This window comes from Chionomys nivalis, chromosome 5 (genome assembly GCF_950005125.1).
Source record: "Chionomys nivalis chromosome 5, mChiNiv1.1, whole genome shotgun sequence".
Classification (NCBI taxonomy): Eukaryota; Metazoa; Chordata; class Mammalia; order Rodentia; family Cricetidae; genus Chionomys; species Chionomys nivalis.
The window spans coordinates 14,798,070-14,824,361 of NC_080090.1; the positions used below are offsets into that span (position 1 = coordinate 14,798,070).

Here is a 26,292-nt window from a genome sequence, read left to right on the forward strand (position 1 = left end):
CGTGTCCTGGGCGTGAGCGGACCGGGGCAGTGGGCGGGGCCGGCGCTAGCCCGGGAGAGGCTCTCCGCCCGCGGCGTAAACTCTACCCTGCGCCGCGGCGGAGCAGGTGAGCCGAGGGCGGGGGCTGGGTGCGTGCGGCCCAGTACCAGTCACTGATCGCGGGTAGCCAGCAGCATGGAGATCCCGAATGCAGCGAGGCCCTTCTTGTGCATGCCCCTGACCGCTGCGGTCGCGGCCCCCTCGGGGTACTCGGGTCCGGGCTCCAGGCTGCGGCCCCGGCGGCGATCGCGGCCTCTTTGGCTGACGCGGGGGCGAGGAGAAGGCGCCGAGGAGGCGGCAGTGCGGCCGGGCCAAAAGCTGGGCTAGGAAGGAGCGTAGGAAGCGGCCCTGGGCCTCTGGCCGCGTCCGGGTGTCCTCAGCGTCCCTTCCTGCCTCGGAAGCCGTAGGCAGGGTAGGCGCTGAGCGGGTGTTAAAGGGCCAGTGCACGTGGATCTCACAGCTGTATTGACCATGCATTTTGGTCCCTGTTACCTAGGACCTGACCTGGTCCACCTGGTCTCTGCTACAGATGTCGAGGGAGTGGGGACTTCTTGTGTGAGGAGCCAGGCGCAGGATAGGGCCTGAGGCTTGCTCTGAGGTTGGCATTCTGTTACTAGCGATGTTTGGATGCTTTCTAAGTCTCTTACAGCAGTGGGGAGACGCCCAGAATCAAGCCTTTGAAGCGGAAGGGGCTCAAAAAGCAAGATCCAGCTGCCACAGAATTTTATTGATGAAGAAACTGCGCCTAGGGCTGAGGATGCAGTTCTATGGTAGAGTGCTGGCCAAGCAGGCATGAGGCCCAGGGAGGAAAGGGAGAGTGGGGAAGAACAAACTCCCAGAACTAAAAAGTACAGTTGCTCAAGGTCTCCTGGATAAGATACAGTAGAGCCGGGCTTACAGCCTGCTGCTTGGGCCTCTACTCCTGTTGTTCAGACCCTAGTCCTTTGCTAGTTAGATGAAATCACCTAGGATCTCTGCTTGGGTCTTCGTCTTTAAAGGGACGAGCTGTGGGTGAGATAACTGTATCCATTTACAGATGGAAGATCCAAATCAGAGCAGATGCAGACCCACTTAACTCAAAATGGACAGCCGTCCCCAGAATAGTCTGCTGGGAACAGAGACTCCAGCATCCAGAATGGATGTACCTGATGTCTATATAGCCCCTCCGTTGACACCTGGGCCTCTCAGGCCTTCCGCCAAGACTTCTGGAAGTAATTAAAGGTTCTGCATAAGCTGCTCCAGGTGTGCGAGGCTCAGGTTCCCCTTTGGGTGGCTTTGTGGGAGCCGGGAACAGTATCAGGTCCTGTGTTTTTATTTGGAGAAGAGGCCAGTGTCTTGGCTTCAGGCCAGAGGTAGCCATCCAGGTTCATTCCCTGACTCCAGGCTGGCAGGGCTAGAGAGGTGGGGTGGCAGAGGTGCGGGATGGCATGGGAGCTGTGCCAGATTTGGAGAACTATATCCTAATATCCAAATATAGACTGTATACATTTGTATGTGGAAATGAATGTTTCTACCTGAGGGGAGACAAACCAGGATGAGGGATGCTGCCAGAGGTCGCTGCTTGCTCTGTCTGATGGCCTGGAGCTGAGGGTCTGACTGTATCCTGTCCAGTGCCCCTTCTCTGGTTGCCCGCAGGCCTGTAGCACAGTTTGCCATGTGAGTTTCTTGCCAGACTTGGCCTCTGTGGGTTGTTGGTGTAATAACCATGTGACATGTCCATGTGTTAGGAGTTAGGCATTCATGATAAAAAGCCATTTTGTCCAGTGATTATCACAGTTATTATAAAAAACTTAATAATGAGTCAAAAAGATGGCTCAGCAGTTATCAGCACTGGCTATACTCCCAGAGGACCTGTGTTCAACATGGAGGCTCACAGCCATCTCTAAATCCAATTCCAGGCCTCTTTGGACACCAGGTACCCATGTGCTGTGCAAACATACACACGCAGGCAAAATACCTACACACATAAAATATAATTGATTTTTTTAAAGAACTTAAGTAATGAGATAGCTCATGTCTGTGATTCCAGTGCACAATCCCTGAGGCAGGAAGATTACTGTGAGTTCAAGGTCAGTCTGGACTACATAGTGAGACAATGTCTCAGAAAGCAAACCAACAAAACACATAACAACAATGTAAGCCACCAAACAAAGCTAAAGGGACACTGGAACGGTTATCACGACTCTTTTAAAGTCAGGGAGCCTGCGTTCTGGGAAGTGGTGGGAGGGGACCCCAGCTGCCCAGTTGTGTGGCTCTGCTGCCTGTCAGGTAGGATCTGGACATTGCTAGCCCGTATTGTGTGCCTTTGGAGTTGTACATGGGCTTGCCATGGTTACCTCTAGTCTGTGTCTACACTGCTACCCAGACCATTTCTGTGAGGTCTTCATTAACAACTGCCTGAGAACCTGGGAGAAAACAAATTTGTTTTGTATTCTGAGACAGGGTCTCACTGGGCAGCACTGGTTGGTGCACTTTCTGTAGGAAGGCTGAGCTTAAACTAATGGCAATGGCAATCCCCCTGCCTCAGCTTCTCTCTCCCAGGGCTTTTGATTCTAGATAAGTACCATCACTTCAGTTACCCCCACCAAAGAAATCAAAATGCCTGTGATCTCAGCACTTGAAGGTAGAGAGGCAGGAGGATCCAGAGTTTAATGTTATCCTGGCTGTAATAATGTGATCGCCCATTAGAAAACCAAAACTGGAACAAAGGGAGAGAAGAAATCACCAAAACTCTGTGTGTGTGTATGTGTGTGTTTGTGCTCACACGCGTGCGCTCATACACGCACACAGGTCACATGGGTCATGCTAACAAAAACCTTTGTGGCTGTTTTTCAGCTGTTGCTTTGAGGTTAGGCCACTGCTCAGCTGGGACCCCACAGACAGCAAATGTTTCTGTGATTGTTCCCACCTGTTGTGTGGCTACGGCCACTGGGGAGTGGTGCTCAGTTCACATGCAGTCTCCTCCCCAGGCTTAGGGATGACATCACTGCCACCCAAACACTTGGGGCAAAGAATGATTCCAAGTGAATTCCTCCGGAAAGAGGAGGTGCCATGCAGGAAGAGCTTGCTCTGTCTACTGGCTGAGAGAACAGGTTGCTTGTTTTGTCTTCCCTCTTTTGTTTTTGGAGGCAGGGTATCTCTGTGGAAAAGCCCTGGCTGTCCTGGAATTTGCCTTTGTAGACCAGGCTGGCCTGGAACTCACAGAGATCCGCCTGCCTCTGCCTCCTGAGTGCTGGGATTAAAGGGCATGCGCCACCACCACCTGCCTTGTTTGGTTCATCTTTGCAGATGAAGGAGACCTAAAGGCTTCCCACCTTCCTGTGACACCTTAGCCAGAAATTTCCTCATATTTTTAAAAATAAAAGTAAGACATACTTATTCTGAAAACTTAAGTTTTTAAAAAGACACCCCTTCACCCTCAGCTCAGGAATGAGTGTGCAGAGCTCCTGAGGCATTGTGCAGGTGGGGTCTGGTGGGAAGTCTTCTGATCACTGGAGGTGTGAGGGCATCACTTTTCTTATTTTCTGGACCTGAGTTGAGTCGTTTTGCTGTTTTGCAAGCCCAAAGCCACAGGCCCAACTGACCCTGGGTTTTGTTGTAGTGCTGAAGCAAAGTGAACCATTTCTTTTTAAATGTAAATTGTATCTCTGGTGTTCGTGCTAGTAACAGAATACCACCAGATTTGATGAGTGTGGCAAGTCTATGAAAATGTCTTGATTTCTTTTACTGGTCCCATTTGTATTTTGAACTGACCCAGAAGCAGTAACTTATTTCCTTCCCTTATTGCCATGGGTTGGAAGGGCCATCTCTAAGCTCCACAGACCTGCAGGAGTGGGGGGATGGGGACATGCATGAGAGACTTTATTGAGGGTTGTAAGCTGGTACATTCTGAGAGTGACCAGAGGGGCATTTCTAGATATCTCCTTGTCCATGGCAGATCCATGCCATCTTAATCCACAAGTGAGCTCCCAATGAGCCTGAGGATGTGGGTTGGCTGCCTGGCCTCTGTGTTCAGGAACCTGATGGGGTTAGTTGGACAGGGAATGACGTTCTGCAGGCAGTTTGGAGACCTGTAAACAGTTGGTCCTCACCTGACTCCTTTACTTCCCCTTCGCCCCCAGCTATCCTGGCCGTTGGTTCCCTGAACTATGAAAGGGCACCCACTGATGGCGCTTCAGGTACTCAGCCCAGCTTTAACGTCATCCTATGGACGAGCCCTTTTGACAAAATGTTCCCATTGTCCAGCTGAGGCTGGATAGAAACAGGATCTCCCTGGGGCCTGGCCTTTATACATGTTTCTGGTGGTTTCACAGTTTACTAGCTTCCTAATATGGCATCAGCTGGCTTCCGTAATCCCCTCTTAGAGGTCCCTCCTGCCTCCATGATAGCTCCTTTATTGAACACCCATGGTGGCAGTCTTACAAAGCCTCCTGTTTGCTGTTCACAGAGGAGGAAATACCTCCTGTCACCTTGCATGGTCAGAAGCTGTCCAGAATATTTGGTTCATGGCACATAAGTCTCTGACCACTGGCTGCTGTGTCTTATTTAAAACTAATCTAGTTTTTACTTGAAGGTGGTGGGCTAAAGGCTCTCTCCCTGTCCCCCCCCAGCTGCTCCTCCCCCAGGCTACTGTCCCTTCCCCAGCTACCCCTCCCCCAGTCTACAGCCCCCCCCCAGCTACCCCTTCCCCAGGCTACTGCCCCCCAGCTGCCCCTTCTTCAGGCTACTGTCTCCCCCCGCCAGCTGTCCCTCCCCCAGTCTACTTCAGGAAATGAGGAAAATTGCCCAGGTACTCAAGAGGAAAATAGGTAATGGAGTTAAATCCAGAGGTTAAGACAAGGTCACAAGGCCCCCACTTGAGTCCCCACTCAGTCCATTCCTGCCTGAGGTCTCCCAAAGTCCAGGAGAACCAGCCATTCAGCAAGTGCCAGGTGGACCAGCCAAATACATGGTCACATGTGAAGGATAGAGGTAGGTGTGTAGTCTGTAAGATGTCTTGGTGTTGCCGGATTGGGGGAAACCCTTCCCTAGTGTAGAGGAAGACAGGGGACTTTCCAGGGGTCATGGGAATTCTGGGAAGTAGCCATGTGACCAAAAAGAAGGTGACCTTTTGAAAGCCAAGCAGGCCCTTTGGGAAGGTGGGAAATCCTAGCCTCTCTGTGGCCCTCCATGGAATCTCCAGTTCACTTTTGGAGCATGAGTTTCCATAAGGTGCTGGAATTTTCTGTGCCATTTTAGAAGCTCTTTCCTGCCAGGGCCACTGAGTTTAAACATTAGGGCTTCTCCCGTGAGAAGCAGGTTGAAGAAACTGGGTCACCCGGTTCCCGTGATATTTGCAGGAACCCAGCGGGTTGAGGAACCTCTGTGGGTCAGAATCCCTGAGTTCCGCTAATCAACATTTTGATTCCAGTCAGTGAGTTAGTAAAAGTCTGCAGAGGGTGCCTAATCCCTCCGCCACAGGGCAGGCAGGGCTTCCAGAACAGACTGTCCCCTGCACTCACCCCTCTGTTTTCCTGTGGACACCTCCCCCCCAGGTGAAGCTGGTTTAGTGTGTGCAGGAGCCACGCCCCATCTCCACCTGTGCTAAGTCAGGTCCCCTAGGAGCTCTTTGCATCCTTCTGATGTGGTTGCAGATCCAGCGAGGTTGTTTATCTGCGCAGTTGAGTGGTGATTTTTTTCCCTCTGAGGATTTCAGTCCCATTAGACTTCAGAACAGGGAGGCAGGCCTCGCTGACCCGGCCCTTAGGGATCCTAAAGGAGAGCCAGAGAAACATCTGTTGTCATTCAGGACTTTGGAGAAAATGTCAGTGGCTTCCTGGATTCTCATCTGTTTCCCCAGGCCAAGCCAGTGATTCAGAAGGAAGAGGAAGCCCTATGTGTTGATGCCTCCTATTCCAGTTTACAAATCAGTAGCTTGTCAGGTAGGGTGGGTGGCCCAGGCCTTTAATCCCAGCACTCCAGAAGCAGGACCACTCTAGCTCCAGACTAGCTTGGTTTATGTATCTAGTTCCAGGCCAACCAGGGCTATATAGTGAGACCTTATCTCAAAAGAAACGAAGGAGTAGGTTGAAGATGCAACCCATCTTTATTTAGAGAGAGAGAGAGAGAGAGAGAGAGAGAGAGAGAGAGAGAGAGAGAGAGAGAGAGGAGAGCTGGAGATGTAACTCCAGTGCTTGCCTAACATGCAAGCCCTGGGCTCTATCCCCAGCACAGCATACACTGGACACTGGATGTAGTGGTGCAGGCCTGTGATCCAAGCCTGGGAGGTGGAGGCAGGAGGATGAGAAGTTCAGGGTCATTCATAGCTGCATAGTTAAGACAGAAGCCAATCAGGGAGACATGAGACCCTGTCTGAAAAATAAAATGGAGAAATGTAGAAAAATACAAACCCCAAAAAAATCACCTACAATCACACTTGTCTAAAGATAATGACCTTTAATGTTTTGTAATTGTTTTACCAGTCTTGCATGTGTGTGTGTGTGTGTGTGTGTGTAGTGTAAATTCAGATGATCATGAGAACATTTACATCCTGTTAAATTTAACTTCATTTTCGTTGTTGCTAAGTATCGTTTGAAGTAAATCTTCAGTGGTCCTGTAATAGTCCCCATCCGATGAGCATGCAGCGGACCCTCTTAGAAGCCCTCCTCGACTGCATGGATGCTTGAAGTGCTGATGAATACCAAGCCCTGTGGAAACCGTGTTTTATTTTCTGAACATACACACTTGTGATAGTTCAATTAGTAAACTGGGCACAGCAAAAGATTAATAAGAGCAAACCAGCAATTAGAACAATATACTGTAGTGAAAGCTACTTAAAACATATAAATTGATTACTCTGGAATTTTCCTCTTCATGTTTTTGGGCCACAGTTGACCACTGATAACTAACCACAGGAAGGGGAATTGCAGATAAGGGGGCAGGGGAGGGGTGTTCCTGTGCCAGAGAAAAGAGTCAGAAATTTCAGTCATTTTTACTTTTCTGATAGCAAATAACTACAGCACATATTTTTGTATGAATTTATTTTTCTTAGATAAAATACCAAGGAGTAGCACTTCCGGATCAAAAGGTCTGAGTCGTTGTGTAGCTTTGAGGTTTTCCTGTTTTCAGTATTGTAAGTATAGTTCACACACACACACACACACACACACCAGCATCGGACACCCGCATCTTCCAGCCCTCCTTTGGTGTTGTTTGGAGACTCTGCTAGTCTGAGAAGCGTTTACTCCTTTCTTCCTAATTCTGTCTCACCAGGTCCTTTGTTCAGGACAAAGAGTTGTGCAGTTTCAAGCCTCCTTCCTGAAGTCAAGTAGTGTGAGACCTGGGAGGGGGAAGGTACTGAGTGAAATGCCTCCTTTCCCTCCTGAGCCAGGCCCACCCCAGGGAGCATGAGTGTACAGAGTCCCCATCGCAAAACATGCTGCCCAGACAGGGTTAGAGCGCAGCTTAGGGTTCTGGGATTTTGATTTACAGCTGTGATGGTTAATTGTGAATGACAGAATCTATAGTCACCTGGGAGAGGCACCTCTGGGCAAGTTATCTCGATTTTGTTAAATTGAGGTGTGAAGACAAAGCCATTGTGGGTGGCACTGTTTCTGAACTGTGTAAGTGGAGAAAAGACCCAGGCAGTAGCATAGCATTCCTTGCTCTCTGCTCCCAGACTGCTCAGCGTCTTCAAGCTCCTCCCACCTGACTTGGGCAGAGCAGTCATTCATTACTCTCTGCTCCCAGACTGCTCAGCGGCTTCAAGCTCCTCCCACCGTGACTTCATCATACTGAGCTGTGAGCCAGGATAGACTGTCTCTTGAGTGGTTTTGTCAGAGTGCCTGTCAACAGAGCTGAGATAATAGCCTAGCATACAGACCAGAAACAGAACACCCAGACTTAAGGGGCACTGTGGGTTTCATCACGTTTTTCCACACCCCCCTCCTGCACATGGAACCCAAGGCCTCAAGCCTGCTAAACTCTACCACCGAGGCATACTCCTAATCTAGATGCCTGTGAGCAAGAAAATTCAGTCTCTGGAAGGAATATTTAGAACTCCTGGGTCCAGTGGGTATGTGTTTAAGATAGGACAGATAGCCAGCCCTCAAAGAGGGGAGTGGTCGCTGTCCATTTTGTCCTCTTTGAGGACCTTACGGTCTTATAGACCCTACCTGGCTAAGACTTTGCCCTAGATCTCATGGCAAGTTGACCTGTGAAACTGTGTCCCCTTAAACTGAGTTAGTTCTCTTGTATAGACTGTTAGTTCTAAGGCCCGGCCTCCAGGAAGCAGAACCGCACCTCTGAAGCCCTGGGCTCAGCTGAGCTTCCAGAATTCCAGGTATTAGGGCAGTAGACCACATCCACCTAGGTTATGCTCTGTGTAGCCTAGGTAAAAGGACACTTCTAGCCTAGGGGATGCCTGAGCTGAATTAAGCTCCCTTCCCTGTGGTCCCTTCCCTGGGATAGTCTACCCTGATTCCACCACAAGTCCCTTGGCAGTATTGAGGCAAGGTCATGTTATGTTCATATACTTGAATACTTACCTCTTTCCAGAATGTTCTGCCTCTTTCAGTCTCAGCTCACGTACCTTTCTGCCCCACATCCTGTCCCTCTCAGTCCTCAGGACCCAAGATGGTCCAGTTCTAAGAGTGACACATTGTTTCCTCTGAATTTGGATAGTGCAGAGCTCTCAACACCTCCTTCTTTTGCCTAGAACCAGAGAGGCCGCTTCTGAGGGCTCTAGGCTTCTTCGCTTTGCAAATCCTGTGAAGGCAGAGGGCACCTTGGAACAGGTCCAATCAGAGAGGTAAACAAAAGGATGCCCTGTATCATCTCTCTAATGGCAGGTTGAGCGGAAGTCCTTGTGGGAATTATCCAGACCACGCACAGCCAGGATGGCTGTCTTTAGAATAGCTAGAACAGCAGCCCCAGTCCCCGCCTTCGTGGAAGGACCCCGTCTGTTGAAGACCACATGAATTCCAAGAGTGACTTATCTGGAAACAAGTTTTCAGCCGAGATCAGGCCTGCTCCTAGCTCAGTGGCACAGATTTCAACTCTGAGGCGACATTGCTGGTAGTGGCAGTGCCCATCCAGACATGGGCACAGTCACATCGTCCCAGAGGTTGTGCCTAGACCCAAAATGTGGGGACCTGGAGTCACTGGTTCCATAGGGTGCTGCTGTATCAGAATCCACTGAGAACCATGCAGAAGTTGGGGGAGGAGGGCAGGCTCCCTCTCCCTCAGTCCCTCAGTGTGGGTACTTCCAGGGGTCATGTCCCCCTACTGGCTGAGCAGCTCCTGGAACTTGGCTGCCATTTTTTAATTTAAGACTCTAATCTACATATACCCACACTTGTGAACCCCTAGATGGTGTTCCATTTTCAACCCACACACATTATGGGTTTCTGGATCACATGTAGTCTTCCTTGGTAACAGCCGTTTTCTCATCTTAGTCCAGCCAATATCTTAGGTTCTATCCTCTATACTGTCCCCTATTATAAGCGCCTCCTATCAGGCATGTGTAACCAGAGGTTTCTCTCCTGTCTGCCAGCTCCTAAAAACAAAACAAAACAAAAAACAAAAACAAAAAAACACTCAGAGGTTTAATATTACTTATAAATGCTTGGTCAATAGCTCAGGCTTGTTGCTAGCTAACTCTTACATTTAAATTAACCCATATTTCTTATCTATGCTTTGCCATGTGGCTCATGGCTTGTTACCTCATTTTTTGCATGCCCTGCTTCCTTGGCGACTGGCTGGCGTCTCCCTCACTTCACCCCACTTCATCCCAGCATTCTCAGTCTGATTATGCCACCTAACTTTATCCTGCCTTGCTATAGGCCAATCAGCTTCTTTATTAACCAATGAGAGTAATACATATTCACAGTGTACAGAAGAATTACTCCACAACAAGCATGTCTTCCCTTCAGGCTGCCTTCCCCATCAGGCCCCTTCCCCTATGAGAATATCTTCCCCCATCAGGATACTCCCTCCTTCCCCTCACAGTAGCCAGCTAGATGGACACTTGTCAATACCCAGCTTTCCTTGAGATGACATGGGCCTCCTTGGTGTGGCCGTAGCCTGATCCGCCCATGTCCCCCTGGCAAGAGCTTACCTCCAACATGATTCCTCTCTAGGAAGCATGAAAGCCTGCCACTGAGGTACAGTCTCTTCATCATCTTGATGATAAGTCATTTGTCATATTGGACGATCTCCTTTGTTTGTTTTTATGGGACGTGAGTGAGTGTTTCCTATTCAAGTTTAGAGCCCCAGAGCCAAGCACAGCAGATTTTCCACAGACGTTTACTGATGGAACAAATGTTGACAGCCCAGAATGACTTGGACTTTTCTGATTGGACATTTTGCTCCATGTGATAGGAGTCTACTCAAGCCAGACTCAAAACAAGGCTGCTGTGGCCTCTTGCTGGCTTTGGGGGCTCCTGTTCTCAGCTTTTGTTTGACATGTCTCTCTAGGAGCTTGTTAGAGGCAAGACCTGTTCCCGGTGTTCAAGCTACCCAGCCTTCCCCACCCCCACCCCCCACTGCCTTTACCTGTCAGGGAAGCGGAACAAGGTCCCTGTGTTTATTTTCCAGGTGCTTCTGAGGCAGGACCATGCTCACATTCATGGCTTCTGACAGTGAGGAAGAGGTCTGCGATGAGCGGACATCCTTGATGTCAGCCGAGAGCCCCACGTCACGCTCCTGCCAGGAGGGCAGGCCGGGCCCTGAGGATGGAGAAAACACTGCCCAGTGGGTAGGTCCCACCAGCAATTGTTGGCCTTAAAGCAGAGATTATGGGCAAAGAAAACAAACAAACAAAAAACTGAAACAAAACAGAGCCATGAAGTTCCTATGTCTTTTTTTAAAAAAGATTTAGTTTATTTTAATTATGTGTATCAATGTATGTCTGTGTGGACATATTTGCATATGAACTCAGGTATTCATGGAGGCCAGCAGGAAGTATATCCCCTGGGTCTGGAGAAATAGTTGTGAGCTTCCTGACCTGGGGCTAGCCACTGAACTCAGTTCTTCTATAAGAGCAATAGGTACTCTTAACAGCTGAGCCATCTTTCCGGCCCCCTCCTGTGGGGGCTTCTCCTATGGGTTACTGCAGTTGGATCTGAGATGTCTCCTTAAGACTTTTGTGCAGAAAACTTGGTCCCCAGTGTGCTATGCTTGGGAAGCATAGAACCTTTAAGGAATGGAACCTTGTGGAGAGCTTCAGGTCATTAGAGGGGGGCAAGAGCTTACTTGTGGGGCCTCCTCCTCTCTTTCTGTGTCCTGACTATGAGGTGAACAGTCTGCTCCTCTCCATGGTTTCTGCCACAGAATGGTTACCAAGGCCCACAGCAACAGGGCCAATCCACCGCAGACTGAGACCTCTAGACCATTTCTTTTATAAGTTAAATTATCCTAGGTGTTTCTTAGAGAGAGAAAGCTGACTAACCCATGGATGAAACCATGGTATTCTTCCATTCAGGAAGAACAAACAAACAAACATAAAAATTGGCCAAAGTGGTGTCTACTGGCCATGACACATCTGTGTCTTCTATCTGTAAGGGCTTCGTAGTTGACTACACAATTACAGTGTGTATATATACGTATATATGTGTGTGTGTATATATATATACGTATATGTGTGTGTGTGTGTGTGTGTGTGTATACACACACAGTGGGCCAGCTGACATGTCCCTCTTCACCTCCCACCCCTCACCTGCCTTTCAGATGCAGGCTGCTGTCTCTAGGTAGTATGAATTTGGGTGCTTGGGACAGGCCAGTGACACAGACATTAAGATGATCGAACGAAAGCTACTAGAAGGGACAAATTTGAGTAGGTAGCCAGCCAGGGTAGCCATGAGCTAAATTGGCTTAAGTTAAGCTTGGCTTTTGTGCTAGGAGAGGCAGCTGCATTGTGATCCTTACTGCTACAGCCTCAGGCTAGACCATGGTGGAATCAGTTAGTCAGCTTGGCCATCTCCCTCCTGGCCCGCAAACCGCTTCTGAGGTTGCCTGGGTCCCTTTCCATTTTATTCCTTGTAGTCCTTAAAAACCTTTCCATGCCCAGAGACCTTCTTCCTCCAGCCACCCTTAATCCTTAACCTTGAAATCTGAGCCCATTTCTCCTGGTTCTCAGCAAGCACAGCCTCTGAGCCTCCTAGATTCTCACAGCTCAAGGTCACCACCAACTGGTTCTCTAGTTTCTTCTCTTATCTCCTGGATGTTTGTGCCTTTTAGTTTCCTGTTTGTTAGATTGTTTTCTCCTTGGTCTCAAGTGAACAGCTTGTTCGAGCGCTCCCTCAGAGAACTGGTACTTAAGGAACCATGTTTTGAAGCTCAAAGAAAGTCCTCTCCATGCTGGTTCTTATAGTTAGCCAAGCAAAATGTTTGCTCTCCGTTTTCCTTCTACCCAGCCTGTCCAGTGTGGCTATGTTGGTTCCTGTCCTTGGGAAGAGCAAGGGATCTTTGGTGTACCCTTCTGTGGCTATGCAGGCTGGCTCTACATCTTCTCCCCCACTGTCCTAAGCTTTTTATATGTCCCGAGATCCAAATTGGAGTTCACACTTCTCATGTCCAGAAAGCAGCGTTTAGCATTCTAAGTTCTGCTTCTAGAAGCCCCCGCAGGAGCAGCTCACCACGGGGGCCTCTGTGGCCCTCACTGTTTGGTTTCCTGTAGAGGAGCCAGGACAGCGAGGAGGACTGTGAGGAGGACACAGACCGCTATGCCTGCAGTGGGGTTCCTGGGCGGCCGTCGGGCCTGGAGGAAGAGCTGACCCTCAAGTACGGGGCGAAGCATGTGATCATGCTGTTTGTGCCTGTCACGCTGTGCATGATCGTCGTGGTGGCCACCATCAAGTCTGTGCGCTTCTACACAGAGAAGAATGGGCAGCTGTGAGTTGGAGACCCAGTTGGCATTGGGGGGCTGGGGTGGTGATTGATTTTAGGGGATCATAGGCTCCCTCAGCTACTGTTCCCGTAGCTCTTTGCTACATGGAGAGCAGTGATGAAGACTCTGGGCTCACATCCCGAGTGAGCTGCCTCCTGTCGTGTGACTTGTTTGGACACATCTGACCTATGGGCCTCCATTTCCTTGTTTGTTTAATTATGTTTAATTATCACGGGTTTAATTATGGGGGTGCCCGGAGAATTGGAAAATTAAGCGGGCTAATCCTCATGAAAGGTCTCGCAATGTTCACAGAAGGCTGAGTGGAATCTGGATACAGGTTGGCACTGGTACCATAGCACTGAGCTTCATGTACCAAGGACCTGGTCCTGGTCCACTGTGTCTCAAACACCATGTGACCAGAGATGAGTAGCAGCCTGTCTGTGTCTCTGCTCCCTTAGATGCAAAATGACAGGGTTGGGCCTCATGATTCCTTAGCACACTTCCAGCAGACAAGGAAGACTTACCGGGCCCTTCTGTTACTTTAATAAGTGTGACAGAGAGCTGAGAGCCCCCTAACCTCAGCCCTCTCCTCTCCCCTCTCCTCGCCCCTCCCTGGCTCCTCACCTCTGAGCACATCCTCAACGTGCTTTTCCAGACTTACTGTTCACTCTGGATTTGAATCCTTTATATTTTTTAGAAAAGAAGAAGTAGGAAAGTTCCTAAGGAACTTGTAGCCTGTGGGGGACTCATAATAGCTGGATGGAAGGTTTAGAGAGGACAGGGCCAGCATAGCTCCTGGCAGACCAGCTGAAAAGGGCAAGGAGCCTGTGAGTTGACTCCGGAGCAGAGCAGTACCTGTGACTGCAGTTGGGCGCGGGGCAGAGGGTGTGGGAGTCTTAGGCTGCAGAATGTCGACAGAGTGTATTGTTGGGTTCTCTAGGGGATCAGAACCAATGAGTGCGTATTATGGAAAAGGATATATTAGATTGACTTGTACAATAAAATAGTGTAAAAGGATATGTTAGGTCGGCTTATCCAATAATAGGTAGTCCAGCAATGGCTGTTTGTACATTAAAGAGGCTGAGAACCCCATAGCTGCTTAGACCATAAGGCTGGATATCTCAGCATTCCCAATCTGTTGCTGAACACCTGGAAGTTGCTCAGAGAGCCGCTGGTCTTTAGTCCACACTGGAAGGCTGAAGTTCTGCTGTCTACGAAGGGGTAGCAACAGCAGAGTGGATGCACGCACTGGCAAGGAGCAGGGAAGGCAGCAGGCAAAGCAGCACAGCTTCTCTCCAACCTCTTTCCGCCTGGGCTGCCAATGGAAGGAGCAGCCCAGCATGGAGGGTTCATACTGCCCAGGAATGCCCTCACAGAGCTGCCCAGAGGCAAAATTAATCATCCCATGAGGAAACAGGCAGCCAGTCTTGTTGGTAGGGACGGGAGCTGAGGTCCTGGAGTAGGAGAGTCAAGCGGAGGAGCCAGGTCTCAGTGGGGTACAGTTATCAAAGTGCTACAAGTCACTGACCCTAGAGGTAGGGGCCATCCATACAAAGAGCCATGGCCCCACCAGGGCCCAGCCAATGCCGGGGTTCTAACTGAGGCTCTTCCGGTGACTTCTTCAGGATCTACACACCCTTCACTGAGGACACGCCCTCAGTGGGCCAGCGTCTCCTCAACTCTGTGCTGAACACCCTCATCATGATCAGCGTCATCGTGGTCATGACCATCTTCCTGGTGGTCCTCTACAAGTATCGATGCTACAAGGTGAGGCCCGCAACCCTCTCTCCTCCCCCTCCGCCCTGCCCTCGCCTACCCCATCCTTGCTGTGATGTGGAAGGAGTTACTGCCACATGGCACCTTTCTAAAACCCTGCCCAGGTTCCTACTTTCTGCAGAGCAGGCTTTTCTTTGGTGCTCTCTGACACTGTGGGAAGACCACCTAGTGCGGACTTGGAAACTGTGTGCCTCCCACCCCACCCACTGTCTTCTGAGCTCTTCATCGCAGTCTTCCTGACATATTCCCTGCTCGGAAGTTAATTTTGTTCTTCTGAGGTTCTGCTTTAGTTCCCTCACCCCAAGGCTTTCTCTAGGTTTATTTTCATCTTTCCATCTCCCTTTAGGTAGGGGAGCTCATGTGCTCTGTGAAGGTCTCCTGGCCCCAGCAGCCTTTGGGTTGCATTCTTCTGTAGACCTTGAGCCTCCTCATGGAGTACTGGAAGAGTCACACCATGTGCCCCCAGTTATAGACGGCATCATTCCTAATGATGTCATGCTCCCTGCCCCAAGACCTGCAATGGGGATTAAATTTTGGGCCTTGCATGCACTACTCAAATATTATACCGTGAGATGTACCCTCAGTGCTTTTGTGTTGGAAGCGGGGAAGGAGCCTGCTGTGGTCAGGACAGCTTTCTCCTTTTATCACATGGGTTCCAGGGATTACACTGAGGTCCACAGGCTTGGCAGCAAGCACCTTTACCCTCAGACCGTCTCTCCCAGCCACTTTCTATAATGTTAGTAGACAAGGTCTTGCTAAGGTGGCCAAGCAATCCTCCTTCCTCAGCTTCACCAGCTAGACTGGCATTACAGACCCGGGCTACTGGGCCTAACTGTGCCATCAACTTCTAGACCCCGGATTTAGGCTGCAGGCTTTGAAACCAGAAGGATTAACAGGAAGCTGAGCCAGGCATTACCTATTCAGAACTGTCACCACAGGCCTAGCATGGTCCTTTGTGCTCTGGCTCTCTGTTTACGGAACAGGAAGAGAAGAGGAGGCCAAAGCTTAGATCGGCAGTAACAATCGCCCATGTAAATGAGGCAGGGCTTCCAGAAGTGCTATCGAGGATGGAGGGGCGAAGGTGGTAGGAATGTGGGGGAGGGCTGATTAGTCATAGAAAACATGACAACAAGCTAGAAATAGCATGGGCAGTGACCCTACTGTGGTCAGTATGTGTCATGTGGCCAGTCCCATAGAAGTGACTTGACCATCCCTTCAGTCAGGATCTTTGTTAAGTTTCAAGATGACATAGCCCATCTCGCCATAGCTGGGGGAAAGACTGTAAGTTCCAGAGGCCACAACTTCTCCTCCTGTAAGACTGGGTGTACAGTCTAACCGTGGCCCTTCCTCCAGGTAGACTGGGTCTCTGGAGACCCAGTGGGCTGAGCTGGTGACCAAGGGTCGTCCTTATATGTGAAAAGAGACTGGGAAGAAGTGGCACCATCTCACCCTTGATGGCTGAGTATTGTCTTTGACCCCTCAATGCTCAGCTAGGAAAGGAGAGACCGCTCTCCTGAGGACCTGTCTGGAACTCCTTAGTGGGAAGTGACTTCCCTTCGGTTAAGAGGCTTGCCGTGGTCCCTTAGTCTAAGCAACAACCAGTTCGTCCCCTGACTCTTTGTCTGGATTGGCCCTCAGTGTACCTGCTGACTATTGTCTGTTTTTGTGATGCCCTTTGGTGGGAACTTTGCTGGCTGCCTTCAGGGAGTTAGGGTGCTATCTGGGGGTAAAGACGGCCAGCATGTTCTTTGCATGTGATGAGCGTGCAGAGGTGGGCCAGCACAGCCGGGGGTCCCGCAGATTCTTAGGACTCTCATCTCCTCCAGACACTTGTAGGTGGCTAGGGAACTCCCTATGGGACCTGGCCCTCCTTTCCTGTAATAGGCACAGCGACTTAACCGAGAAGCTTGTCCAGGCTCCAGTTCATGGTTTTGGAGATACTCTATAAATGTGTTACCAGAGTTAGCACTGGAACCTGTGCCTCTGGCAGCCCTAGCAAGCCAGGCTTGGCTACTTGTCATCCATAAGTCAGATTTAAATAGTCAAATCAATCGTAAAACAGCAGAAAAAGGAGATTTATTCAACGTGGCCCACATTCGGGAAGTAAGAGAAAGAGATCCAGTGCTCCCTGCCCCCCAAATCCAGTGACTCCCCATCAGGTTCATGTTCCAGTCCTAACACAAGGGTAGGGTTTAAATAGGAGGTACGAGATCTGCATAGCCAAACAGTCAAGGCCTGGGCCTGCTGGTTATTGTCTGGGCTTCACTTTTATCCTGAAGCACTGTCGGAGTGTGTAAAGTCTCTCCTGGAGGCCAGGTCCTCTGGCTAGCACCAAGCTTCATTGTTTTCCTTTTGAAAGTATGAAATTCCAGGGAAATTTTAATTCCTTGGGGTTCATTTTTTTGGGGGGAAGGGAGTTTTTTTGTTTGTTTTCTGAAACAGGGTTTCTCTGTGTAGCCCTGGCTGTCCTGGAACTAGCTTTGTAGACCAGGCTGGCCTCAAATTTGGAGATCCACCTATGTCTGCCTCTCAAGTGCTGGGTTTAAAGGCATGTGTCACCACAACCCAGTGCCACCTTGGCAGTCAAACAGAAAGACAGGTGAAAGTTATCTCTCTCTTGGGAGTATCTTCATCCTGCTAATGGCCCTCTTGTTTCTGTTGTCAGTTCATCCATGGCTGGCTGATCATGTCCTCTCTGATGCTCCTATTTTTGTTCACCTACATCTACCTCGGGTGAGTGCCAGCTGGTGAGCAGCCACTCCCTGCAGCACAGCTGGATAAGGGGGACCTGGGCAGGGAAAGGTGGTCACCCTTAGTGTCAGCTGCTCCAGGAGCCAGGCCTCCGGGCTCTGGCACAGGAGTGGGGTCCAGGTAGGTCTCAGGTTTCTTTCTGACTCCTGATTTAAAATGAGCAAAGCAAGCATGGTAAAGCCTTCTCGGAACATTTAGCAGGTGGGAACTTCTCCAAGTTATCTTCCGCTTGGGGATGGGGTCTGGCTACATCTGAGGACTTCCTAGTTCATCTGCCCTTTGCTCTTTGACTTTGGATATTAGCCTAACCCAGAGGCTCAAAGAAAAACACTTTTTCAAGGACCCCGTCTTTGTACAGGGCTTTCCAGATGGGTCCATCGCCTGACTGTGTGACCCCCACACCAGCCATTGATCTACTCCCTACCGCATTTCAGAAAGTGCCTAGTGGCTAGGAGTGGGGCCTATGGGAATGAAAGATGGGCAGGTTGTAAATAAATCAAGATTGGGACTTAATGGCTGAGGAGCAGAGAGTATCAAACCACGTAGGGGGTGGCACCTTCCCCATCCCCACCCCAGTATCCCATACCCTGCTCCACCTTGGGCCTACAGAGAAGTGCTCAAGACCTACAACGTGGCCATGGACTACCCCACCCTCTTCCTGGCCGTCTGGAACTTCGGGGCAGTGGGCATGGTGTGCATCCACTGGAAGGGCCCGCTGGTGCTGCAGCAGGCCTACCTCATCGTCATCAGCGCGCTCATGGCCCTGGTGTTCATCAAGTACCTGCCGGAGTGGTCTGCCTGGGTCATCTTGGGTGCCATCTCCGTGTATGGTAGGTAGCTTGGGCCTGGTGGGAACCCGGGTGAATCTGCCTCACTGATGCAATGGTGTCTTAGTTACCTTTTGTCACTGTGACCAAGGTAATTGACGGAATCAGCGTAAGGAAAGAAAGATTTATTTTGGCTCACAGTGATGGAGGATGTTCAGTTCATCACAGGAGGGGAGGCAAGGGGGCGTGGCTCACAGTGTCGGAGGGGTCCGTCCGTTATAGGAGGGGAGGCAAGGGGGACATGGCTTACTAGGAGCATGTGACAGAGGCTTCTTGCAGTGGACCAGGAAGGGGGAGCTTGGGGGAGCCAGGGCCTGGGTCTAACTTTCAAAAGGCCACCTCTAGTGATCTGTATCCCTTAGCTAGCTCCCACCTCCCGAAGAGTCCAAAGCCTCCTAAAATAGTGTCACCAGGTAGAGATGAAGCACTCAAAACGTGAGTCTCTAGCAGACATTTCCCATTCCAGTGCTAACAGGCGAGAAGGCATGCAGTACACCTCCTCCTGACCTGAGAAGGCTTTCCCACAGACGTTCTGTTTGCTTGTTTTTCAAGACAGGGTTTCTCCGTGTAGCTTTGGAGCCTGGAACTCACTTTGTAACCCAGGCTGGCTTCGAACTCACAGAAATCCACCTGCCTCTGCCACCTGAGTACTGGGATTAAAAGTGAACATCACACCACCACCGCCTGGCTCAGACTCTTCCTTTGTGATGCTTGGGGCACACACCGCAAAGTGACCACTCTTACTGTCTGCGCCTGCCAATGTGCTCATCAAGCGTGGATGTGCAGGAGTCACTGATGCCTCGGGATGAGTCTGAGCGCACGGTGCCTGCTGCCTATTGCGACCTTCGCTGCTCGCTGCTGTTTAAGTAGCATTAGGGCCAGGCCAGCATTACAACGTGCATTTTAAGGATAAAAAATTTGAGACACGGGGAAGTAGGACTTCCAAGGTCCTTCTGTCGGTCTCAGCACCTAGCTCTCCCTACTCTGTGGTTACCTGCTTTGGCTCCAACCAGTGCAAACTCTGAATTGATGGGCTTGGGACACCAGTCCAGCAGCATGGTGTGCCCTGAAGCTCCCTTAGGCTCCTGGTGATGGAGGGGTGGCTCTTTTTGCACTGCTGTGAATAAAGGTCCCCTTTGATATGACAAGGATATCTCTGTTTTCCCAGATCTCGTGGCTGTGCTATGCCCCAAGGGGCCATTGAGGATGCTGGTGGAAACTGCCCAGGAGAGAAATGAGCCCATATTTCCTGCCCTGATATACTCATGTGAGTGGTCCCATGCCTTTGCTAGACTGTGGGGGTCAGCAGGTAGCCTTTTGTGGAGACATGATAGTTGGCCATGGTTTTAATAGTTGACAGGATGTGTACTCCATCTCAAAAGGCGAGAATCAAGTCATGATAACACTGTGAGGGTCACCACCTGCAGGAAGGTTCTACTTCTAGCCTGGTGGGCTGAGTCTTGCCCAGGAAGAGGTCTGGAAATCTGGGTAGGAAGGCGGTTACTAGGGGGATGTGGACAGTCCTGTGGCCCCATTCTGTCCACCATCTGACAGCCTGCACTGGATATAGCCCACATCCCCATGAACCTGTTGCTTTTAGAGTCGTGTAACCACCACTGAATCCTGCAGACTTTGGGGGGCAAGGGGCCCCGGTTCTCTCTGGGGTTCATAGGCAGCAGCTTGGCAGTGGAAGTTGGTCATCTCTGAAGGGAAGACACAGGGCATCTAGCCTTGGAGTCATGTCAGAGGATGTGGGTTTATATATCTATTTAACAGAAGTTACCACTTTATATTGAGTCCCTACTTAGACCTTACGTGTGACATGGAGATCTTGCAAGAAGCAAGATTATGTAAACTGGGACTCACGGAGTTCTGGCCCTGTGGGGCAGCAGCCGCTCTGTTGACAGTGGGGCTATCTAAGTACAGAGCCTGCGATTCTGGGTTCTGATGCCTCAGGTATCCAGGAAATCATCCGCAGATCTGGGTCATCATAATGAATGAGAAGTCAAGCTTAGAATGGAGAATTGCCAGCAGCATGACCCTGTGCTAGAAAGCACATCCCAGGATGCTCTAAGGATGAGGACGGATGGTTCTGGTTAGTCTGAGTGCCTGAGGCCAGGCATCCCCTATGTGCAAAGGAGATTCTTGTCTACGGAAAATTCATTCATGGGTGGAGGCAAACTAAGGAGGTAGATACATGTAAGCCAGGATTTAGCAAATGTTCTGTTGAAGACTAGAGCAGGGCAAGGGACCAAGGACCTCAGGGCCATAGGGGAGGCCATTTTGCAAAAAATGGCCGGAGAACCCAGATTCATAGGTCACGCTTGGCCAGAGCCCTGACTCAGGTAGGGGTTAGCACTAGGTGGAAGTCTGGAGGTCAGCACTTGGGGTAAGGGAGACAGCCACAGATACAAAGACCCTGAGGTAGGTCTGGGATGGGTGTGCTCAGGAAGCACCCAGAGTCCAGCATGACTAGAGAAGATGGGGGGAGATAATGGGAGGGTCCTGACAGTGTGAGCCCTGCAGAGCGCACTGTGACACATTGGCCCTTCTTCCTGGGCACGATCACACTACTAAGTGGAGAGCAGAATGTGCACGGCAGCAGCGTGGTCCAGCGTCAGATGAAGGGCAAGCAGGGCTTATAGATGGGACCAGTAGAGACTGTGGGGTGAATGAAGCACATTCTGGGACATTTTGCAAGCCCGACTCGCCAGGGTTGCAAGGCGGAGTCAAGGTTAATGGCAGTGCTTTGTGTCCGAGCAACAAGGAAGACCCACAGCCTTTTGCAGGCAGGAAGGACGGGTGCTGGGGGTGCTGAGTCTGGGCTTCGCGCTGCACCGAGTGTGAAAATCTCACTGGGGAAGTAGACACATGGAGTAATAAACTCTGAGGGGAGTCACAGTACAGCAGTACCATGTGATGCAGCAGTTTCCATGGTGACCATGTACCCAAGGGGATCAAGAGCAGGCACTCAAACAGGTGTTTGTACATTGTGTCCCTATCAGTGTCACTCATGGTAGTTCAGAGCTAGAAGTATCCAAGTGTCCATCAGAGGATGAATGGACGGCCAAAATATGGTGTCCCCGTACGATGGAGTATTACTCTTCCTTTACAAAAGAAGATTCTGACCGAGATGGTGATGTGAATGGATTGGGGACACTGGGATAAGAGACCTGCACCAGTGCAGGACAGGACTGTATGATTCCATGTCCTATCAAAACTAGGCAAAAGTATAGACATGTAATAGAGTGGGAGGTGAACACAGGGGCCTGAGGAAAGGGGGGCGTCTAGTGGGCACAGAGTTTCGGCCCTGTAAGATGAAAAGAGCAGGGTTAGTTTTACAGATCTGAATACAGGGAGCCACTGAGGCTCAGACATTGCATTTTAACATGTTTATTTTGTGTGTGCATGTGTGTCTGTGTGAGCATATGGCCACGAATACACCGTGTGTACACAGAGGCCAGAAGGAAAACATAGCTTCCTCGGAGCTGGAATCAGGGGCGTTTACAAGACCACGAGCTTGTTAAAGGAACTGGAGCGTGAGCTTTGCTTCTCACGATCGTACAGCAGGTTCTCTTAACCATGGAGCCAGCTCTTCAGCCTCAGGAATAAAGTTTTAAAAATTGTTTTTTAATCGGACGGTGGTGGCACACGCCTTTAATCCCAGCACTCAGGAGGCAGAGTCAGGCGGATCTCTGTGAGTTCGAGGCCAGCCTGGTCTACAAGAGCTAGTTCCAGGATAGGAACCAAAAGCTACGGAGAAACCCTGTCTCGAAAATCAAAAAAAAAAAAAAAGTTTTTTTAGAAGATTTGTCTTTATTTTATTTATTTGTATATGAGTGTTTGGCCTGCATGGGTATCTGTATATCACATACATGCAGTACCGATGAAGGCCAGAAGAGGGGATCCCCTGGCACTGAAGTTACAGACACTTGTGAACTGCCATGTGGGTGCTGGGAAAGGAAGCCAGGATCTCTGCAGGAGCAATATGTGTTTTTAACCACTGAGCCATCTCTCCAGCCCCTCATGGTTGTGTGTGTGTGTGTGTGTGTGTGTGTGTGTGTGTGTGTGTAAAAAAAAAAAAAGACGATGTAGGTTCTAGCTGCGGTAGCAAGAATCCCGACAAAACAGGCTTTCCGAAGGTTTCTTCTGTTGTTTGGCAAAGGATTGGCTGAAGGAGGACGGCCGAAACTGCAGCCAAAGGCAGCACTGTGCGTTCAGAAAAATCTCCAGGAAGAGTTTTGCAAGCCGCAGTAGTATAGGTCTCTAAAGGGAAGGGTGGAGGGATTGAGCCGTTTCGTGTGAATGCTGGACATGAGGTCATCTCCCAGAACACGGAGGCCACAGCAGTTGTGGACTGCAAGGATTAGTTCTCATTTAGAGATGGTGACATTCTTGGAAAGTCTGTGGACTGAAATCGCTGTTGAAATGGCGCCCCAAGAAACTGCCTGTTCCACTGCCGTTCTGAGCTGTTTCACTGTGTAAATAATTTCCATGTCCCCCTTTTTGTGATAAATGAAACCTGAAAATAAGATAAAAGGCAGTTTTTAAAAAGACACAGCCGGCAGGCTGCCCATTGGTCATTGTTATTGTTGCTGTTGTTATCTGAGAGGCAGGCAAGAGGACAAAGGTGAACTGTCCATCATCCCCTCCCAGCCCGTGACCCTGGGCTTCTGCCACCCCGCCTCCTCCCAGCTTCTATCAGCCAAGCCTGAGCACCCTGCAGGATGAAGGGACTGTGCAGGCTTTCTGGGGACTTGGACTGGCTCCGCTTTCCCCAGGTCAGGGAGTACTACCTGACACATGTCCCTTTGCTCTTTCTGTAGCTGCCATGGTGTGGACTGTGGGCATGGCAAAGCCGGATCCCTCCTCTCAGGGAGCATTGCAACTCCCCTATGACCCAGAGATGGGTGAGTATAGGGCTCACAGTCTTGTCTCAGGGGCAATCCTCATCTGTACCCCGCTTGGCCCAGCCCCTCTGTGGGTTAAGCTTCAGAACAGCAGTCACACTGTCTAATAGACACCTGACTTAGAGAGTAAGTGATAGTTGGGCTGTCCACCCTCCGCCCAGTGTTCACCTCAGTTTTGCTGGATGTTGTTGGGGGCTGATGGTGGGGAGCCTCGAGGTGGGAGGGTACTGGGGAATCGTCTGGATTTTTGTACCTTCTGACCAGCCTTCATTTCTCCCTGCCATGCCCCACCGTGTGTGATGACTGTGGTCCTTCTTCTCGGATGCTCAGAAGAAGACTCCTATGACAGTTTTGGGGAGCCCTCATACCCTGAAGCCTTTGAAGCCCCCCTTCCTGGCTACCCAGGGGAAGAGCTGGAAGAAGAAGAGGAAAGTAAGGTGCCCGAGTTCAGATGGCCTGCTTCACAGGGCAGCAGGGTTGGGGGCCTCCTCAAGTCTCCTGTCAACATCCTAAATTCCAGGCTTCTGCCTAGGCTGCCAGGCACTCAGTCCTAGCCCCTGCCCCTATTTTTTCATAGGGAGACCATCTTGCACCTAGTCTGCAGTAGTGCTACTGAGGGATACGTTCATCTTGCCCCTTGACTCTCTTGCTGGGCCCCTTGACTGGTGGCTTGGCCCTTCACTTGTGGTTTGTTTGTTTCCTGCTTCCTGCTAAAGTCTCTCATCAGTAGGATTAGACAGGGGCCTCTTTCTTTCCTCCTTATAGGGGGTGTGAAACTTGGCCTGGGAGACTTCATCTTCTACAGCGTCTTGGTGGGCAAGGCGGCAGCCACCGGCAATGGAGACTGGAACACCACACTGGCCTGCTTCATTGCCATCCTCATTGTGAGTGGGCTGCGTGGTGGAGGGGGGTGGGCACATCACCTGGGGTGCTCAGAGGGCATTTACAGCTGCTGTCTTCCCTCTGAGGGGCAAAGGCAGTGAGGGGAGAGCTGCCAAACCCAGACTGTGGTCACCAAGACATGGTCACCTGAAGAGAGCACTTGGAGAGGCACGAGAGGCATTGACTGCAGTGACCACATGTACCTCACTGCTAGGGTTTGAGTGAAATCCTCAGGGCTGGTCCCTTAGTCCCTGGATTGTCTGAGATGTATGGGAGATGTCATAGCTGAAGACCTTCACCTGTGGGGACAGCTACGGAGGGGGTGAAAGGATGCCCCTCCCATCCACAGCCACCCATTCTCTGTGCCGCCAGGATCCCATAGAATTCTGAATCCTGGGTTCTCCGACCCCACCAGTAGTGCAGTCTGGATGCTCTGATGGCTGCTACTCAAGCCAGGGGACATATCCTGCAGAGTCATCTTAGGTTGCTTCCTTTTAGATGTTGGGAGAGTCCCCAGGAGAGCTGTCATCCCTTGTGGTGCCCTGGGGTGGAAACCCTGGGTATGCCCACAGAGAGCACCGTTAAAGCTGGCGCCCTTTCCAGTGCCCTGAAGAGCTTGTTTGTGCCCACACGGAATAACAGACTCCAGGCTCCTCCCCTACCATACTGTCTGACTTGGGACCTGTTGTCCCATGGACAGAGCGGGTATTTTGGTGCCTTGTCCTCACCCTGTAGACCAAGGGTAGAGGTAGAAAGGGTCACCCCCATGCTTGCTTCAAAGGACTGGAATTACATGGTATCTATGGTTTCCTTTGTGTCTGCTGCTGAGCACCTTCGTAGGATTTCATTTGCGCTCATCTGGGTCTCTTGTAAATGCATGTTCCTTAGAGAAACTCTTGCCATCCCATGTGACTGCTGTCCCCAGATGGAGAAGCCACATGGCCTGACCTTAGCCAGCACATAGGTGTCCTGACTAAGGGGTGTGTGTGTGAGAGGACCCTGCCCTACGCACCTTGAGGGGCTAGTGCATATCTGGAAAGGACAGTTGCATGCCTGTCGCTGTGCAGGCTAGCCTTGCGGATGGCACCACCCACCATGGTAGAGTCACCGCCTTCTCTCCCTTGGATGCCCTGCAGGGTTTGTGTCTGACTCTCCTGCTGCTTGCCGTGTTCAAGAAGGCCCTGCCTGCCCTCCCCATCTCCATCACCTTCGGGCTCATCTTCTACTTCTCCACAGACAACCTGGTGCGTCCTTTCATGGACACTCTGGCTTCTCACCAGCTCTACATCTGATGGGAGACAGGCGTGGCCCTGTGGACTGTAAGAAGCGTCTCTGGATGCAGGTGTATAGTTTTCCACTCTAGTGCCATATATTTTTTAAAAAAGCAACTTTCCTTTCCTTACAAAAAAAAAAAATTAAAAAAAAATGCCGTGTTTACTTCGTGACGAGGAAACAGAAGCTGCTCTTTGGTGCTAGGTGTCCTGTCACCAGACTGTGGCTTTCCTGCTGGGACATCCGTGGCCCCAGTGGGATGCTTGGCACATTTATCTTCAGAAATGAGGTCACATGTGCGGAGCAGGTTGGGGAGGATGCAGGCCCCATGCAGGTCTGTTATCCTCTGGAGTTGAACAGAAGGACCATGTGCAAATCAGTGGGGACCAGGAGGCATGGCCAGGAGGACACTAAGTGCCATCACCCTGACCAGAGGCGAAAGAGCCAGTTTGCAGTCATGGGTGTCCCCAGTGCTTTGTTTGTGATGTCTCTGTTACTTTAGTCCCTTTAGAAGCTGAGTCCTGTTCTTATGACAGCAGTGACTTCTGGAGGTGGCTTAGTATCAATTCCAATAAATAGATGCTCCTGTTGGAATGTCGGTGTTTGGTCCCTCTGTTAACATAGCCCCTTCCCTGCATCCTGGGGCTCTCCGGAGGGGAGGTGATGCGCACTGTGTACTGGGGAGGGAGGAATTTAACCCGTTATCGGGGAATTGGGGAGAGAGGTTTAATTGCCTTGATCCTCCGCACTAAGTTTTTTAGAAAGTTCCACAGCAGGGCATTGGGAGGCACTGGGACATAAGCCTGCCGGGACCCCGCAGAGCCCTGACCTTGCCAGGTTGTATGTGGCCACAGAAATGTGGCAAGGGAGCTGCTAAGATGCTGAGTGATTCCTTTGACAGCTGTCTGTTCTCAGGAGCCGGCAAGCCCTGAACCAGGGGGCCACCTGAGCTCAGAGAGTTGCCCCAGTC

At 50.6% G+C, this 26,292-nt stretch overlaps 1 protein-coding gene across 1 annotated transcript; it reads left to right on the forward strand.

The window, feature by feature from the left end:
* On the forward strand, positions 1-25,905 carry Psen2 (presenilin 2). The gene is made up of 11 exons (XM_057770756.1): positions 1-106; positions 10,615-10,774; positions 12,695-12,909; positions 14,530-14,671; positions 17,346-17,413; positions 18,041-18,261; positions 19,427-19,525; positions 23,085-23,168; positions 23,499-23,600; positions 23,934-24,052; positions 25,187-25,905. Exons 2-11 carry the CDS (start codon positions 10,634-10,636, stop codon positions 25,340-25,342), a joined length of 1,347 nt encoding a protein of 448 aa, XP_057626739.1. The 5' UTR covers positions 1-106; positions 10,615-10,633; the 3' UTR covers positions 25,343-25,905.
* The last annotated feature ends 387 nt before the right edge of the window (positions 25,906-26,292 follow it).

Coding starts and splice junctions, on each gene's coding strand:
- Psen2 (XM_057770756.1), top strand. CDS start 10,634: ATGCTCACATTCATGGCTTCTGACAGTGAGGAAGAGGTCTGCGATGAG. Junction 12,910..14,529: donor ACAGAGAAGAATGGGCAGCT/GTGAGTTGGAGA, acceptor TGACTTCTTCAG/GATCTACACACCCTTCACTG. Junction 19,526..23,084: donor TCCTGCCCTGATATACTCAT/GTGAGTGGTCCC, acceptor CTCTTTCTGTAG/CTGCCATGGTGTGGACTGTG.